Raw genomic sequence first — 16151 nt, 5'->3', positions numbered from 1 at the left:
ATTAAAAATACTTTTTTTTGGAAAATGTTAAAGATGCTAGAGAGGCTCGCACTATGAAATTATTTGAGAAGAGAAAACTCAGATTTTTTCTTGAATTGGGGCAAAACTGTTGATGAATGGGAATCATACAAGGGAGTTGAAAGCCTACGGAGCATTGAGAATTTTGACTTAGAGGTGAATGTGCTTGAAAATCTTAAACCATACAGAAATCTAAAGAGTTTGTCCATAGTTTCATACAATGGTGTAAGCTGTGCAAAGTGGATGTACAATGCAAATTTGATCTCCAATCTGGAGCTCATTCGTCTAAACGGTGCCCGGTGTGGGAAACTCTTCCACCTTTGGGGCAGCTTCCCCACCTAAAGTCTCTCGTAACATGCCAAAAAGCAAAGTATTTGCTTTGTGTATTTGCTGATCTTGGAGACATATAAATGTCCTTTTTTGTCATTTGTATTTGCTACATAAAAATGTTATTTTTTAGGTTGTTTAAATGTCGATTTTGGAACCGTTTAAATGTGGTTTTCCGAACTATCTTGGCCCCACATACATATTATTTTGAGTCGATCAAGTGCTATCTTGGGTTAATTGAAAATTGGGTTGGAGATGGTGCTTTAAACACTCTTTTGGTGGTTGCTTTTAAATACGAAATTGGTGACTTTTGGGCAGCATCTATTGGGTTCATTGGGTAACTTTTTGATGCTTTAATGCATTGGTTTGGCCACTTTTAAGTGCTGATTTTTTAAAGCTTTTAAGCGTCTTTTGGGACTGATTTGATCATTGTTTTGAAAGAATTTATTCGTCTTTAGGCCGATTCACTTGCGGCTTTGCCCCTTTGCTTTGTTGATTTCTTTTTTAGAAGTTGGTCGGCCTCCTCCGTTGATTTGTTTTTATTAGAATGATCAAGTTAAAAGTCAAAAGTCAAAAATGAGAATTTCTTATTTAATTATTTAGAAAACACTTAAAAGATATTTAAGGATTAGTTGGAAAACACTCAATTGAGGATAAAACACTTTAAATCACTTCAAGCACATGTTAAAATGTAGGTTTCCTAAATTTTATGAGCACACCCTAAATGAGAGTTCCTCTACCAAATTTTTAAATGAATAATGAAACCAGATATTTGACTTCAATTCATAAGTCAGTTAAAATGATAGACATAAGGATACACCAAGATGTGGTTCATAACTTCCTTTTAAATAAATCAAGTAGTGAAATTCTCATCATGACTTAACCTACCGTGAAATCTAATGCTCCGGAATTTGATCTTGAGCCTTACACTAAAATACTCCTTACAATTGAGGACATTCCTAATGTCACATATAAATCACATACTTTTGGTCCCTTATACGTGACATCTTGTTTTGTTTTACTCGTTCGTGATTTTTTTTCTTTCATTATTAAGATTTTTTTATACTAGATTTTCTAGTAATTTGTTTAAGTTTCTTGTAATTTGTTGTTTTTTTATTGCATTATTTAATTTAATGCACTTGCTAAACTCCTTCGGTGGAGAACAGCAAAATATATGTTAGGAGGTACACCGGGCCCTTGAGACCCGACGGTAATTATACTTGCAAATACAAAACATAAACTAAATTTGGAATCGCTACAGTTTAGAGCTTAGAACAAGTCTTCGTGGGCAGCACGACGGAGAAGCAACAGGTGGAGGATAACGATCTACAATAGCAAACTTTTTCTTAGAATTAAATAACAAGATATAGGACTTTGAGGTGGTTCGTCTAGCGCGACATAAATCCTCACATTATCGTTTAGGCCTTTGCACAACCAGGATATGCAATCTGAGCTCTAACTCACTTTAGGTTCCGAGGTTGTCGTCAGATATGACGTACACCCTCATATCTTTCAGATCATTTGTATGACCGTGTCATGCAAATATAAGTTCTAAATAATAAAATTGGCAGGATGAAATATCAAATAACATCTTCTCGAAATTGAAACCAAACAATAGGATAGTTTGGGAAGTCACTGAGTTTATCCTCAGGATCCGTGATATCCCCTACTTTTCTTTCCTTTGAGTTCAGAAATAAATGTTTTTATTTGGTCATTTTCTCACTTGATTTTTCTATGTTCAACCTTAAAAACCCTAAACTTTGAATTCATGAAGATAGATACCTCTGATCATCATCGAGAATTCGCTTAAATGACTGAAGTCATTTGAGAGGTAATTAACTATAGAGGTTTGTCTCTATAGAGAGTTTTAAGAACCCAAGAAATATAAACCATATCTAGTTCTTAATATTGGGTAGGGGAACTTGTCGGTCAACATAAAGGTTCGCAGACTAAAACGGATGTCATAAATTCTCTAGTTTATTTGATCGAGTCTCACGGATAAGTGATATGTCTATTTCTCGGTATGGATATGTCACTTGTAGTGTTGTGCTCGTTAAATATGTTATCGTCTTCGATCTCGTATTTTTTAAAATTAAACAATTACATTTCAAAACTATATATATATATATATATATGTGACCAAACTTCTCTTCATATAACTTTACCAACAAATACACCAAACAAGTGATATTTAGATCAAATTATTCCAAATATTTGTGAATTGAGAAATATTAATGTGATTGTGGGCGATGAGGATCAATTGTCATGTTGTTTACCTTGATCATATGAATATTTTTGTAAAACTATGTTGTATTGAAAGATGTAATGAGCTTTAATTAAACAAAGGCACAAGATCGAGAAAACATAAGTATTGTAGACAGAGTCTTGGATTACGATCGAGAAATTGAGGAAAATGAGAATAGAGTACCAAGGGGCAATACACTCAAAATTTCCTTCTTGTGAATCTAACTTCAATGCATCAATCCATATGTATTTGGTAATTATATTTAACCGATTCTCTCAAGAGTTTTCTGTACAACACATGTTTTAGATCTCTTGTAATTTTCCACGAGCCTCTCAATGATTATTCCATCACCATGTCTCAATCCAACAAACACAATTCTCTATTATTATTTCTCAAACACTTTTCTTGAGATTATAATGTGACTTTCCGTAATACTTTCTATTTTTTAGTGAACAAATAATGGGAATGAAAATGCTTACACATACACACATGAGTTATACTATTATTCATTTAGAATAAGAGCGCTTAACCTTGCACATTTGTATGATTTATCTCTCTTTGAATGGTTGTGGTTAAAAATAAATTATTTTCTGTTTTAAGTCTCCAATATTGTATTACAAAAGATGAAATTCACTTAAAGTGCCCCCCCCCCCCCTCCACCTTTCTTTTCACTTGTGTGTGTGAAGGATAAATGGTCATAATCTTTAAATTTCTCTTCTATGTCTTTGTGCGGAAAGATGAATGTTATGAAAGAAAAATGAGCTTCATCTTTCTAAAAAAAATAATGGTAAAAATAGTGTTGTGCTCTATATAGGCAAGATTAAACTGGCTCGTCTCTAGCTACTTGTTTTCTGTATGTTTTAAATTTTTTTAGTCTATCTGTATCTTCTTATTGGTTTATTACTGTACTTGGTATCGTATGGATAGGGTGCCTCTATTGATCCCTCTCATACAAATTTTATGTATCTTTTCTATTTCAATAAAATCAGCCCTTGAGCTTTTTAGAATATATATTTCAAGCAAATCATTGTGCTTAACATACCCAACCAAATGAAAAAGGAAGGTTGTTCCCAGTTCCCAAAGGAACAGTAGCAATCGGAGGTGAGCGAGTTAGTTTCAGATCGCTAACCACTCCAAGCAACCAACCTGCTGTGCCATCACCGCCAGCAACCTAACCAGAGCATGACAAGTCAGCAGCACCATTTACAGCTTAAGGGTAAATATCAAATGAAAACCATGCTATTAAAGACGTGACTTTTTTCAGCATTTACTCACAATGAGTCTCAGCTTATTTTCAATTTCAGAGGCAAGTATATCCCCATTAGATTTGAGCCTTTCAAGGTTGGCATAGAGCCTATACAAAACTTTATCAGGAGCCTCCTGCCCCAAATCAATAACCTAGATTTTTCATCAATAAAAAAATGTCAGACTGTACACAGATCAAATTAAGGGAGCACAAGACATTTGCACTTGATCAAATTATCACAACAGAAAAATAGCTATCAGAGAAACTCTTTATTCTAAGAAAATCATACCTGTTCTTCACTAAGAAGCTGACGATATGTTTGAAGTAATTCACCGCCAAGCTGGCCACCACTTTTGGAATTTATAAACACTATAACTGGAGTACTAGGCGGACGTGGAGGCACCTCATCCTTTGAATCGGGTACAAGAATGTATTTAGGTACATAGAACTCCTTTAACACTTGTTCATCCATTTGTGCCTCCAACCTGCTCATGTACAGTAAGAGAATATGCTAATAATCTGCGAAAATTAAAATCTTAGGCTGCTTCTACCAACTGGCTAATTAAAATGATTACAAAGCTTAAACCAAGAATAATTTGTGCAAAAAATAAATAGTTGTCACGATAAGGATAGACAACGACACAAAGTAGGGTACTAACATGCAAAGTGTCCTACTTAATAGTTAACAACCACGAATCACAAGCACTTCAAAAAAGTCCTTCAAAGTCCATGTCTGATACGAGCATACATCAAAAACTTCCCGATATTAGTAATATTGACATTAAGTGTTTCACCCGGCTAATAATAAATAACTGAAATATATAATTGTAACTAAACTACATTAATTTTTATTTAGTTGATCATGATACATTTGATGTAATGCATATGAATTTATATTTCTTTATATAATGTATTTTGATATAAAATATTGACATTAAATGTTTTAATCACACAATTTATATTAATAATGCATAAAAGAAATATCATAGCCATGACAAGTCTTATCCTACTTTTAGGTTTATGTGTTCCTCATGTCATGTGTCGGTATTTGTAATTTATAGCTCAATAACAAGGCATGCCTCAAATAATGATAAATGTCACTTGCTCCAGAATAAATGTATAAATAAATCCGATAATTTGCAATGACTTCAAGCCCAAAGAAAAGACATTACTAGACAACCACAAAGAATGAAACATAGTAATTGATGAGCGTGTCTGCAATAAATGGTAAAACAAAGATTTATAGTACTAAACCAGAAAGGACTGAAGAATTTCTAGCAAAACAAACAACTTATAGAAGCAAGAACAATCCACTCAAGTGAAAGATAACAACTAATTGCATACCAATTCTTGCAAAAGAGTCTAGTGTCACGGCTATCCACTAGTTGATTGATGGGATTGCAAATTTCCCTCTGATCAAGCACAATTTTAGTGCAAAATACACATCTCAAAGCACTCAAAATTAGGTCAATTTTTTCTAGAAAAAAATTGAAGATTAAGTGAACTCTAATTCCAACAAATTTATGGATAAAACAACCATCTGATCTTGTAAGGAAAAAATACTATCTCGTCTTGAAAATTCCAACGACGCCATGAACATCAAAATTAATGTGCATTCAGGTTTTGAACTACCCAAACTGAGCAAAAGTATACTAGCTTGCACACATTCAGGACGACATTAGCCCTCTTCTCATTCCTCAGGTCAATCTTCACGTGCCACCTAACATCGTCTCAATTACAATGCCTCAACTCAGATTTTGCATGGTCTGCTTGCCTAAATTTAAGCTTTGTGGTGTGTATGCGACTTTTCAAGAATATAGATTTGCAAGATACTTATGGAAGAGGATTGATGTCCATAAAAAAAAGGCAACTTAAAATCATTAAATTTAGTGACCCAATATTTGATTTAAATAAAATTCCAAAAATACTGTGACTCCCTTATGCCTCTCGTTCTTGAATCGCTTGCAACTTTGTATTGCTCTCGAAGAAAAGAACAAGTTGATACAAAAATCACATTCCAATGTTGTTATTTTCCCTATACTTGATCAAAACAACATCTCAATATTACAGCAATAAGCCTTTACCCCACTAAGTGGGGCTCAACATCTCAACATTAATCCGAACAAGTCTACTCTAAAAATTCTAATCCATTAACTCCATTGAATTTGTGGTGTCGAGGACTTAACAATTGTTCATTTATATTGCCAGTTACAGAGTGCTAGAGATGGCCAACAGCATTGCTTGTCCTTGGCCAATCACCCAAGGAAATGGAGAGGTGTGATCATTTGTTCACATTTAAGGAAGATATCTATTTTAACCATATAATTAGGATTTTAATTTGGAAATTTTCAACAAAAACTGTCAAAAAGCCTTTCCCATAATCTATAAATAAATTTACTTTTACACATGCATGACAGATTTTAATGAGGACAGTCCATGTATTGTAGCGGATCCGAATAAAGCTAGGAGGACCAATTGATCGTTTCAACTTTTTCGCTAGCCCTATTTTCCTTTTAACCTTCCCAATTTCTCATTGCCTCATCTTCCAAGGGAACAACCACACTAACCGCCCTCAAATGCCTGACAATTCCTAGATGCTTCGGTCCCCCCTTTTAGGAAAATGACACACCAGCAACCCTCAGTCATTCAACAGCCAATGTTTGAAGCCACTCACCCTTGACACCTTTTGTCAATCTCAACGCCTCCAAACTCTTTCTACAACCACATGAGATTTTTTTATCCAAGTCTTGTTGCATTGTACTCAAAACCTCAAATTTGAGGAGAAGTCACCCTTTAATCTTTAATAATGCTAATAAAAATGTTTTAACTAGGCTAGATCCAACCGTTTTTCCACTTCTCGCTTTCCACATAAAAAAAAAACTTGCCTGCTGTGTTGAATTCAATTATTTTAATTATGTGTGGAATCTTTATTCAAAGAAGACCATAACTCCTTTTCTCTCTATCATAATGTTCTTGCTCACAACAATTCGACTTCGCCGGTGAAAAACATTCCAGCTTTTAGAACATCAACACCTTTCACAGTAGCGAACAAGTGCAACAGCATCAACAGCAAATCTTCTCACTCCAACTCTAAGCACTTAACTCATCTTTAATCCAGGACATTACAATTAAGCCCTTGCACTTTCCCCTGCATATTAAGAAATTCTAGAGGAAAGGTTTTTAAAAATGATGTCAAACACATGGAGGTATCTTGGGATTAGATCCTTTACGTTCTGCATGAATCCTGCTAGTCGGGACCATCACTCTAAATCCTAGTTGTCCTGTCTCTTAGTCTACCGCAGTCCGCATACCACCAATTCTCAACTACAAAATACCAGTACAGCAGCCTATAACCATCAAGCCCATGTCCTGCTCGATGACCTATGTGACATCTTAAGCTCAATGCATCCAACCTATACAACACTTGCGGCAGTACAACATTTCCAGATGCATGTTTTTCAAGGAGTCTCAGGGCATGGATTTAGAATATGAGTATTAGTATTTTACATGCATTAACTGGGAGATGTTAATATTGGTGTGTGAATGCGATGATGGCAGGGAGTGTGGATCCGCTAGATACAAGCAAGCAAACAAGAGCAAAGAACTCAACATATTTACCACCGACCCAAACTTCATATGAAAAGATTATATTATGAAATTTCCCACTGCCCAACAAACTCTAACATCATCAACATCACATTAGCAAGGTTGCGATTATACCAGATCTGAAATCAGTGGAAGCAATGCAAACATGCAAAACAATAATTCAACTCACGATCGAGAAGCAGAATCGTATATGCCAAAACATCCAGTGGGCTCTTCCACATCATGGCTATTCGAACAGCAGCATTTAGTACACTCCGACAAACGCTTAAATAGGCGACGAAGAGAATCAGCCTCTTTACTCGCCATGACTCATCCAAAACACCAAAAAAACAAAAAACAAAAAATAGAAAAACAATAGCCTACTCTACACAGATTCGCATCGATGATAGCTCCACCAAGATTCTAGGTTCAAAACAAGTTTAATGAATCAAGCTGCAGCGGACAATCGAGAAGAGAAACCCTAAGATCACAAAAGTTATGGTGGAGCTTGAAAACTCGCCTGAAAAGATGCGAAGAGAATTCAGACACCTCCACGCGATTCCTTTCTCTTCTAGAATCAAGAAAGGAAGAAAAGATTCGGGCTTCAGGGTTAATATGTGTTCACCGGGAAATGTGATTATAAATATGCGACTCGCTGGCACCATTGTCCCGCGATTGCACGGCTTCTGTTCCGTCCTAATTGAACGGCGTAGATGAACTTCGTCGCATGCGGTGTCGGCGTTCATTCAGCTTTGGTGGGCGTCTCCCTCTAAAATCATTCCCGATTTTTTTTATTAAAATATTGCTTAAAATTAATTTTAATATTAAAATATTATGTAAAATTTATTGGCTTGAGACAAATATTTTTTGTTTAGTTGGATTAAGATCAGGTTGGCCTGATTCAAGTCAAGTCATTTTTTAGTTCTGGTTCACCAAATCAAATTAATATCTTTATGTGTCAAAAAAATTGACACGAAACACTCACAGAACTTGAACTCAACTCGAAAAATTTAAGTTTAGGTTGACCTGAATATTTTTTTATTTGAGTCCGGGTCAAATAAGTCAACCCAATTCAGATCAGGTTGACCCGATTCTTGTCGAGTCATTTTTGAACCCAACTCGAACCCAAAGCTTTGACCCCAATGGTCACATCAATTCCATCCCAAAAAAACTACGAAAAAACAGTTTGCTTTGATTTTTCAAATCCAAAAGCAATAAGAAAGCTAGTTCAATATAATTCTTTATTTTATTATTTTTTATAGGATTTCGTATGGGATTTGAAATTTATTAGCTGCAGGATAGAATAAGTGTCTACTTCATACGATTTAAATAATGATAATTATAATAATAGTAATATGAATATTTGCTAAAGTGCAATTTTTTTAAAATTTAGCTCTTTGAAAAATTGCACAAGCATTAAATTTTGAAATGTTTAAAATAATGATATTAAACTTAAAATAAAGGTTGTAATCGAGTCGATTATATCATAGTTTAGATTTGATTGTAAAATTATAAATTGTTCATGCTCGGCTTAAGCTTGTGTCGAGCTTTTACATATTGTTCAAGCTTGGCTTGTTTAATTTCTGTTATGTTTGAACTTGTTTTGTTTATAACAAGTGAACGAGTATTTAAACAAGCTAATAAACGTGCTAAAAATTCGAACGAGTATCTAGATCTTCATATAAAAATATGATAAATGACTGTATAAATCTAAATAAATATAAACAAATGAACAAACAAAAATGTTGTCATCTAGTGTCTATAATAGATATATTCTCAGAGTAATAAATTCTAAAATAAAGAAAAAATTGTGAAGCAATTGTCAAAAAAAAAAAAACTAAATAAACTAGGATTACAAAATAACTCATAATGTGAAATCATTTATCAATTGTATAAATAATTAAGAAAAATCAAGGGCAGTTACATCAAGCATATTAAAAGAGAATGAGCAAAAATTGATGTTCACTTATAGAATTCCATAATGTTAATGTTTAAATAGTTAATAATTAATAATAAAATAAATATAAATCAATAGTTAATCTAAAAATAGTATTGGTACAATAATATATCACTATTAAATTTATACTTAAATAATTTCTAACTAATCAAATTTTATTTAAATAATGTATGATACGAGTTATATATCTGTATAATGTCGAGTATTTAACAAGTTACTTGTAAAAACGTTTGATTTTTGTTAACATAAATGAACAAGTTCAACTATGCTAACAATTAACTCATTTAGAGTTACCATTTTAAAAAAAATATTCAAACTTGTTTATTTACTAATTTGAACGAACTTGATCGGCGTTTAATCGAGCCGAGTTCGAGTTGTTCATCAATTGCATTGGTTCATTTACAACCTATTTAAAATTGTATCTTTTTAGTTTATAGTATATTAAAAAATATGAATAAATAAATTTATTACTAAATAATTACAATCATGACCATATTAACAAAATATGGCACATTTTTTTTTAATCGCAATTAATAAATTTTATTATATAATTTAATATTTCTAAATAGAAAAAAATTCCTTACTAATAATTAAAAATTCCATAAAATTCTTAATAACTTAACACGTTGGGATTGAAATTTGTGTAAAGAGTGGAAAATAATATACAAAATCCTGAAATTTAAAAAGCTATTAAATTCTTAGAATTTAATTTAAAAATGAGAAAATGGCAAACTTTAGAAATAAAAAATAATTATTAAAATCAAACAATTGAGGACTTAAAAAATGGAGAAATTAAATAACAAAGTCATTATGTAGATAGTTGGATGTATAAAGAGACTCACAAACTGCCTTTATAATTATATTGCAGATAGAAAAATATTTAGTTATTTTAATAAAAAACTTCAAGGGATAATTACATACATAACACTGTGTTGCTATTTAGAAAACTAGTACCCCTTCATTTTATTGAACAGTCAAACTAATACATTTATACATGTCACAATAAAACTATCAAAAATTTGTGTTAGATATATAAATTCAGAAGATATATATATATATATATATATAAGAATACCATTTTATCTACAAGAATGTCAAATTTTATTGATTTGAATACCATTTTATCTAAAAGTGTAAGTGAGTCAAGCCGAATCTAGCTTGATTAGTTAACGTGTTAGCGAGTCAAGCTTAAGGAGACATGAGCTCGAGCTTGTTGAGACAAGACTCGACTAGTCGGCTTCCAATTACTTTGATACTTTCTCTTGTGAGATGTTGTGATACTTTCTCTTCTCTGAAACTATCAACCATTTAAATAGCTTTTTTGATAAGCTTTTATTGTTAGGAGTGTAAACGAGTCGAACTTCAGTGTGCTTAGTTGGAACTAAATAGGCTTGATTTGTCTTCAACAAATTTCCTTCATTTGGAACAAATCTTGAAGCATGTAATGAATCTCTATGTATTTTTTGAGTGAGAAACCTTCAAACTTGAATTAAAATTTATATAAAGCTTCGAATTTAACAAATTTACAGTTAATATGACATGCTCAACAACATTAAGATTGCCCCATCCTATTCAAATCAAGGCCGAATCAAGCCATTAAGACGCCTCTAGATGCTTTGGGTGGCAAATTGAAATGTCAAACAGATTTCAAGTATGACAAGCTTACATTCAAATCAAGTTTCACGATAAGAAAAATTCAAAGAGCCCGAGATAACTCAAATTTTGACGTTTTAAGGTGCTTCAATGTCCACAAAATGTTATATGATTGAAAGAATCTATTTAGACCATCCGATGAGTGGTCTAGATTCTTTCCTTATCTGCAGAGAAAATGCATTCATACTCTATAAATAGAGCACTCCATTTATGAAAAATGATCTAGACATTGAATCAAACAGAGGGAATAATGGGCCAAATTATAGTGTTGTTTTAGACTGAAGACCAGACGAAAGCTTTCCGCTTCCATAGTCGTCGACAACCATCGATCACCACTTACCGACAGCTATTAACCACCTCAATCGCCCCATGTTCATTGTAATGAAACCCCGCACAGAGTCACGACATATGATGCAGGGTAATGAAGCACCATGTAGAATCATGTCATATGTTGCATAGTAATAAAACACCATGCATATTAACAACCTACATCACGAAACAAAAAAGCACTCTAAAGAGCAGTACACCGTCTAGAACGTCTTGTAATGGCAGTTTACCAAACTTCTCACAACTACTCTCAATTGCTATCACTTCTAACCATTGTACAACAAATTCTTTTATATATAAACATTATACTTCGATGGACTGTGTAACTATTTGTCATCTGTGGAACAAGGGCTAATACGTGTACTCATCAACTTATAAAAGATCTTTCTCACTGGGCTAGACAATGTGGCTTTTTCTCTTTTCAGATTTCCATGTAAACATCTTTGATGTATTTGACTGTCGCTTCTATTATTTGTGCGTTTGTGCTAGATTTCGTACTACGCTGAGATACTAGCACTACATAAATTTTGTTTATTACCGATGGTCAAATACCGTCGCTAATAATTTTAAAATTTTTGTTAAATAAATTATCGATAGTTATGCTACGGTTTATCTGACGTAGCAAAAAAGCTTGTCAATAATAAAATTACTTACACATTTAACAACGGTTCTTTTAACACCAACGATTATCTGACTGATTTTAACCATCGTTGTTGGTTTAAAACCATAACATGTTTAACCGTCGGTTCCTGTCGAGAATATAACCGACATCTATTTTCGACAGAAAAGTGTTCACTTCAACCAGAAAAGTGACGCGCTTCCGCCGAAAAATGTTTCATAACTGTCGTTTAACCATATATAATTACTGATAGTTTTATTCGTTGAAAAAGTGCAATACCTTATGAAAATGTCGCTTGTCCGATAGTCTTTCACAAAACCTTCATAACTTTATCAGACAATCATAAAACTATCAGAAAACTGTCGAATACCTGTTGCATCAAAGAAAAATTAAACTCCTTCAACACCATAATTTACTCATCTCCAATCGTAACAATACAATTTCCATACATCACAACACAACACAGTAAATAATTAATGCATAAACAATTTAAAAAAAATAAAAGAAAAACAATTGCATTAAATGAAACAAAATGTACAACTATCCAATAATAATATTGTTCGGGACCAATAAATTGTTTAATATATACAAATATACAAAATATAACCCCTACTCATCCTGATTGATTCTCTCCTCATCATCATCATCCTCAACGTCGTCCTGACCTAGTTGCGTCCCTCTTTGCCATTCAAAACGCAGCATCGCTTCGATCTCTAATTTCATCTTCCGCTTCATCTCAAATATTGGGGTGACTAGTTGGGTGGAGACCTGAGCAACAACCTAGCTATAAATCTCTTCCTTTTGTGCAATGGAAGTAGATGCACCAGTTGTGCTAGAGGTCGGGCATGCATCGTAAGCCGACGCTTGAGACTTCAGCGCGTACACTTTGCCCTTCTTCTTGCCTTTGAAAACCTCTCTCTATAGATCGTATTCAGAAAGATCGTGAGATATTGCAGCCGTAGACCCTGCACTTCTTCTTTCTACCTCTTTTTTTCTTAGGTTTTAATCTCGGAGAGGTACAAAATCTGCACTGAGTCTCTACTTCATTGGACTTATAAAATAATATACATTCATCCCGCAATAATCAATTTTCTCTATTTTCAACTCTAACATGGAGACAATTTTTTTCGTGCGGTATAAGTCTTCTAGAACTAAATTTTCCTTTGGATTACTCTCTTTCAGTAATGTTGTAAACTGATTGAAGCACTCTCGGAGCATATTAAACTCTATTTTACCTTTTAGCATTTTGAAAGCTATTGATAACTCAAAATGGGCAGTGCATCCCTCCCATAGTTTCCTTTGAGCATCATTCTGTAAAAAGTTCGAGCCATTTGATTTGGTGTCTCTTCCTGCACTTGACTCGACTAATGTTGTTTTATCCCATCAAAGATTATTTCTTCAAATCTACTCTTGTTAGTAAAAAATAAAACTTAATCGATTATTCATATATCACATAAACTTTAAAATAATTTTAGAAAATTTAAAATCATCTTATCCTTATCAAAATTTTATTTGTGTAGAAACAAACTCTCTTAAACCTTTATAAAACAATTTGTTTGACTCCTCCAAATTACTCGGAAAGTTTCAATCGATGAACTCAGCCCGCAACTTCCTTTGAAATTCAACATATTATTATCTAATCAGCAAGCCACATATTTCTTATATTAATTCATGGCAAGTATTCAATAAGCCTTATAATGTCTCTTTAATTATATACTCTTCGATACATGGTTGAAGGGGCATTTAACCGCAAACCACACAACTTTTATGTATTTACATATCTAACAACCAAATTCTTTTATTTGCATGCATAACTCTCAATTCCTTAAAATCACATCAAAAATATCATTATAACTTATCTTTTAAAAAATAGAATTTTTTTTTTCATGAATATATTTATAACATCAAAATATATATAAATAAATATGAAATTTTAAATGTTTGATTTATAAATACATTAAAACAATGTGTTATATCTGTAACTCTCCCTCTCCGGAGAGGCTATAGCAAAAATTTGAGTCCTTAGTTTAGTGATTATGATTTTATATTTCAATTATAAATTCTATAGTTAAATTATATAGTGGCAAGAAACGCACGTCATTTACTGCTGCCTTGAAACATTCAATATAGGCATGAGTAAAATATTGTACATACAAAAGTAGGGGTGTAAACGAATCGAACACGAACGAACAAAGCTTGTGTTCGTGTTCGGTTCGTTAAAAATTTAGTTTGTTTGAAATAAGCTCGTGTTCGTTTCTTAACGAATGAGCCGAACACGAGCTGTTCGCGAACGACGAGCCAGTTTGACATCCCTAATATTAATATATACAAATAATATTATATATTAATTATATAACTTATATTATATAAATATACAATATCTATATTAGTATATTACTACTATAGTATATTAATATATTATTATTATTATTTTATTATATATTATAATTTATAAAATTTAATGTTTTAAAATATAATAAATTTTTTATATATAATTATTTTATATTATTTTATATTTCAAACAATAACGATTCGAACACGAACGAACGCATCACTGTTCGTGTTTGGTTCGTTTAACTAACCGAACGAAAAAAATTTGTTCGCGTTTGTCTTTTTTACTTATCGAACGAATCGAACACGAACTCATTGACGAACCAAACACGAACTGTTCGCGAACAACGAGCTTTTTTGACAGCCCTATACAAAAGTGACGAGATACCTTGATTTTTAATGACCCGATCATCGTAGATTTACAAAGAAAAAAAAATGATGTAGATTAATATTCCTAATTAAACATATAACTTATACTGAATGATTCAGCTTTGTCTCCCATGGATTATTTGGATATATTTCTAATTAAAACAAACTAATATAACTAATATTTGAAAAATGGCGAGCTTCTTGTGGCTAAATAATATAAAAAGATTTACTTATGTTGAATTTTAAATTATCATTTGTGAACACGTTTCGAGAGTTAGAGTCGGATGGAGGAAAGAAGAAATAAAGAATAACTCAAGAATTTACTGTAGAGAAAATGTGGAGAGGTCTCTTTATTTGTTCTTTTGTCTTTTATTTATAGAGACAAATTTGTATGATTATAGAAAGGGGAAACAATTATGAAATTTTTTTTTAATATAATTGATGCTCGAATTAATCGTATAGATTTTGTATCATATGTGTATTACAATTTGAATTCTAATATGACGGTAGTTGTCTGGTTGGCCTGCTTGAATTTGGTCGGTTGAAGTAACAGACTGAGTGACGACCCTGTCTTCTGAAGTAAATATCGGTCGGTTGAGGAGCCTGGTCGAATGGCGATCTCACCCACTGTAGCAAGAGCGGATCTGACGACTAGCTTGTGATCAAAGGCTCTTGAATGTGTATTAGTTGGTTGAGATTATAAACGTGGTCCGCCGATTGAATCTCCCACAATAGTATGTCAATCGATTCTAATCATTTGGTCGCTTATTGCTGACAATTTTTGTGTATACCTATCAATTCCTAAAATTTCTCTGCTACTTGAAAGCGACGACTATGAATAGGATAGGGAAATTATTACCGTTCAATGTTACTAGAATCAATAAAATAAATTTAATAGTTAACTCCCCTTGGATTCTGTGCCGAGAGTGCTCTATAAATAGTGCATGTTCTATACATTGAATCCATTGATGTTATTCCACCTTGGATAATTGAGTTGCACCATGACTGACGTTTCGAGTAGGATCGCTTTGGACCCCAAAATTCTAACGAAGGTAGGCTACATCCCAGTGGCTTCGGTAAATAAAGATAGAGTTAAGAAAAGAAGATGGTCAAAGCTTGAACCTGTGTCGGTTGATTAGGTTGACTTATATGGGGATCCAAAGGGGCAGGCATTGAGAGTCCCTCTCTAGAAGACCGTAGCCCCTAAGCCCGATACATGTGTGAGCTCTAAGGGCTAGCAAGCCTAGCTTGCCAAAGAAGCCGACGATGGTGGAAAGACGCTAGAGGAAGCGGAGATCGGAATCTTTCCTCAGTTGCTACCACAAGAAGGTGAAGGTGCCTCGATACGAAGGGAAGAGAAGCCTTTCCACATCTTTTCTTAGATGGATAGGTTTATGCGTACGTAATATATATATATATATATATATATATATATATATAAGAGTGTTTGAGCCTGTCTCATGTGGTGCGGCCT

At 33.1% G+C, this 16151-nt stretch overlaps 1 protein-coding gene across 2 annotated transcripts in view; it reads right to left on the bottom strand.

Moving 5' to 3' along the window:
• The window catches only part of LOC110038444 (diacylglycerol kinase 5-like), an 82062-nt gene extending 73922 nt beyond the window's left edge, over nucleotides 1–8140 (bottom strand). Inside the window, exons 1-4 of one of the 2 annotated variants that reach the window (XM_020743294.1) lie at nucleotides 7942–8140; nucleotides 4126–4321; nucleotides 3866–3988; nucleotides 3633–3761 (exon numbers count right to left, since the gene is read on the bottom strand). In XM_020743294.1, coding sequence (XP_020598953.1) covers nucleotides 3633–3761; nucleotides 3866–3988; nucleotides 4126–4308 — 435 coding nt within the window. In that variant the 5' untranslated portion in view covers nucleotides 4309–4321; nucleotides 7942–8140. The remainder of the gene's footprint in view (nucleotides 1–3632; nucleotides 3762–3865; nucleotides 3989–4125; nucleotides 4322–7941) is intronic. The other variant, XM_020743301.1, reaches the window with a different exon arrangement.
• Between the last annotated feature and the right edge of the window lie 8011 nt (nucleotides 8141–16151).

This window comes from Phalaenopsis equestris, unplaced genomic scaffold (assembly GCF_001263595.1).
Source record: "Phalaenopsis equestris unplaced genomic scaffold, ASM126359v1 Scaffold000002, whole genome shotgun sequence".
NCBI lineage: Eukaryota > Viridiplantae > Streptophyta > Magnoliopsida > Asparagales > Orchidaceae > Phalaenopsis > Phalaenopsis equestris.
The sequence above is the reverse complement of the archived record's forward strand: the minus strand, read 5'-3'. Positions and strand labels throughout refer to the sequence as shown.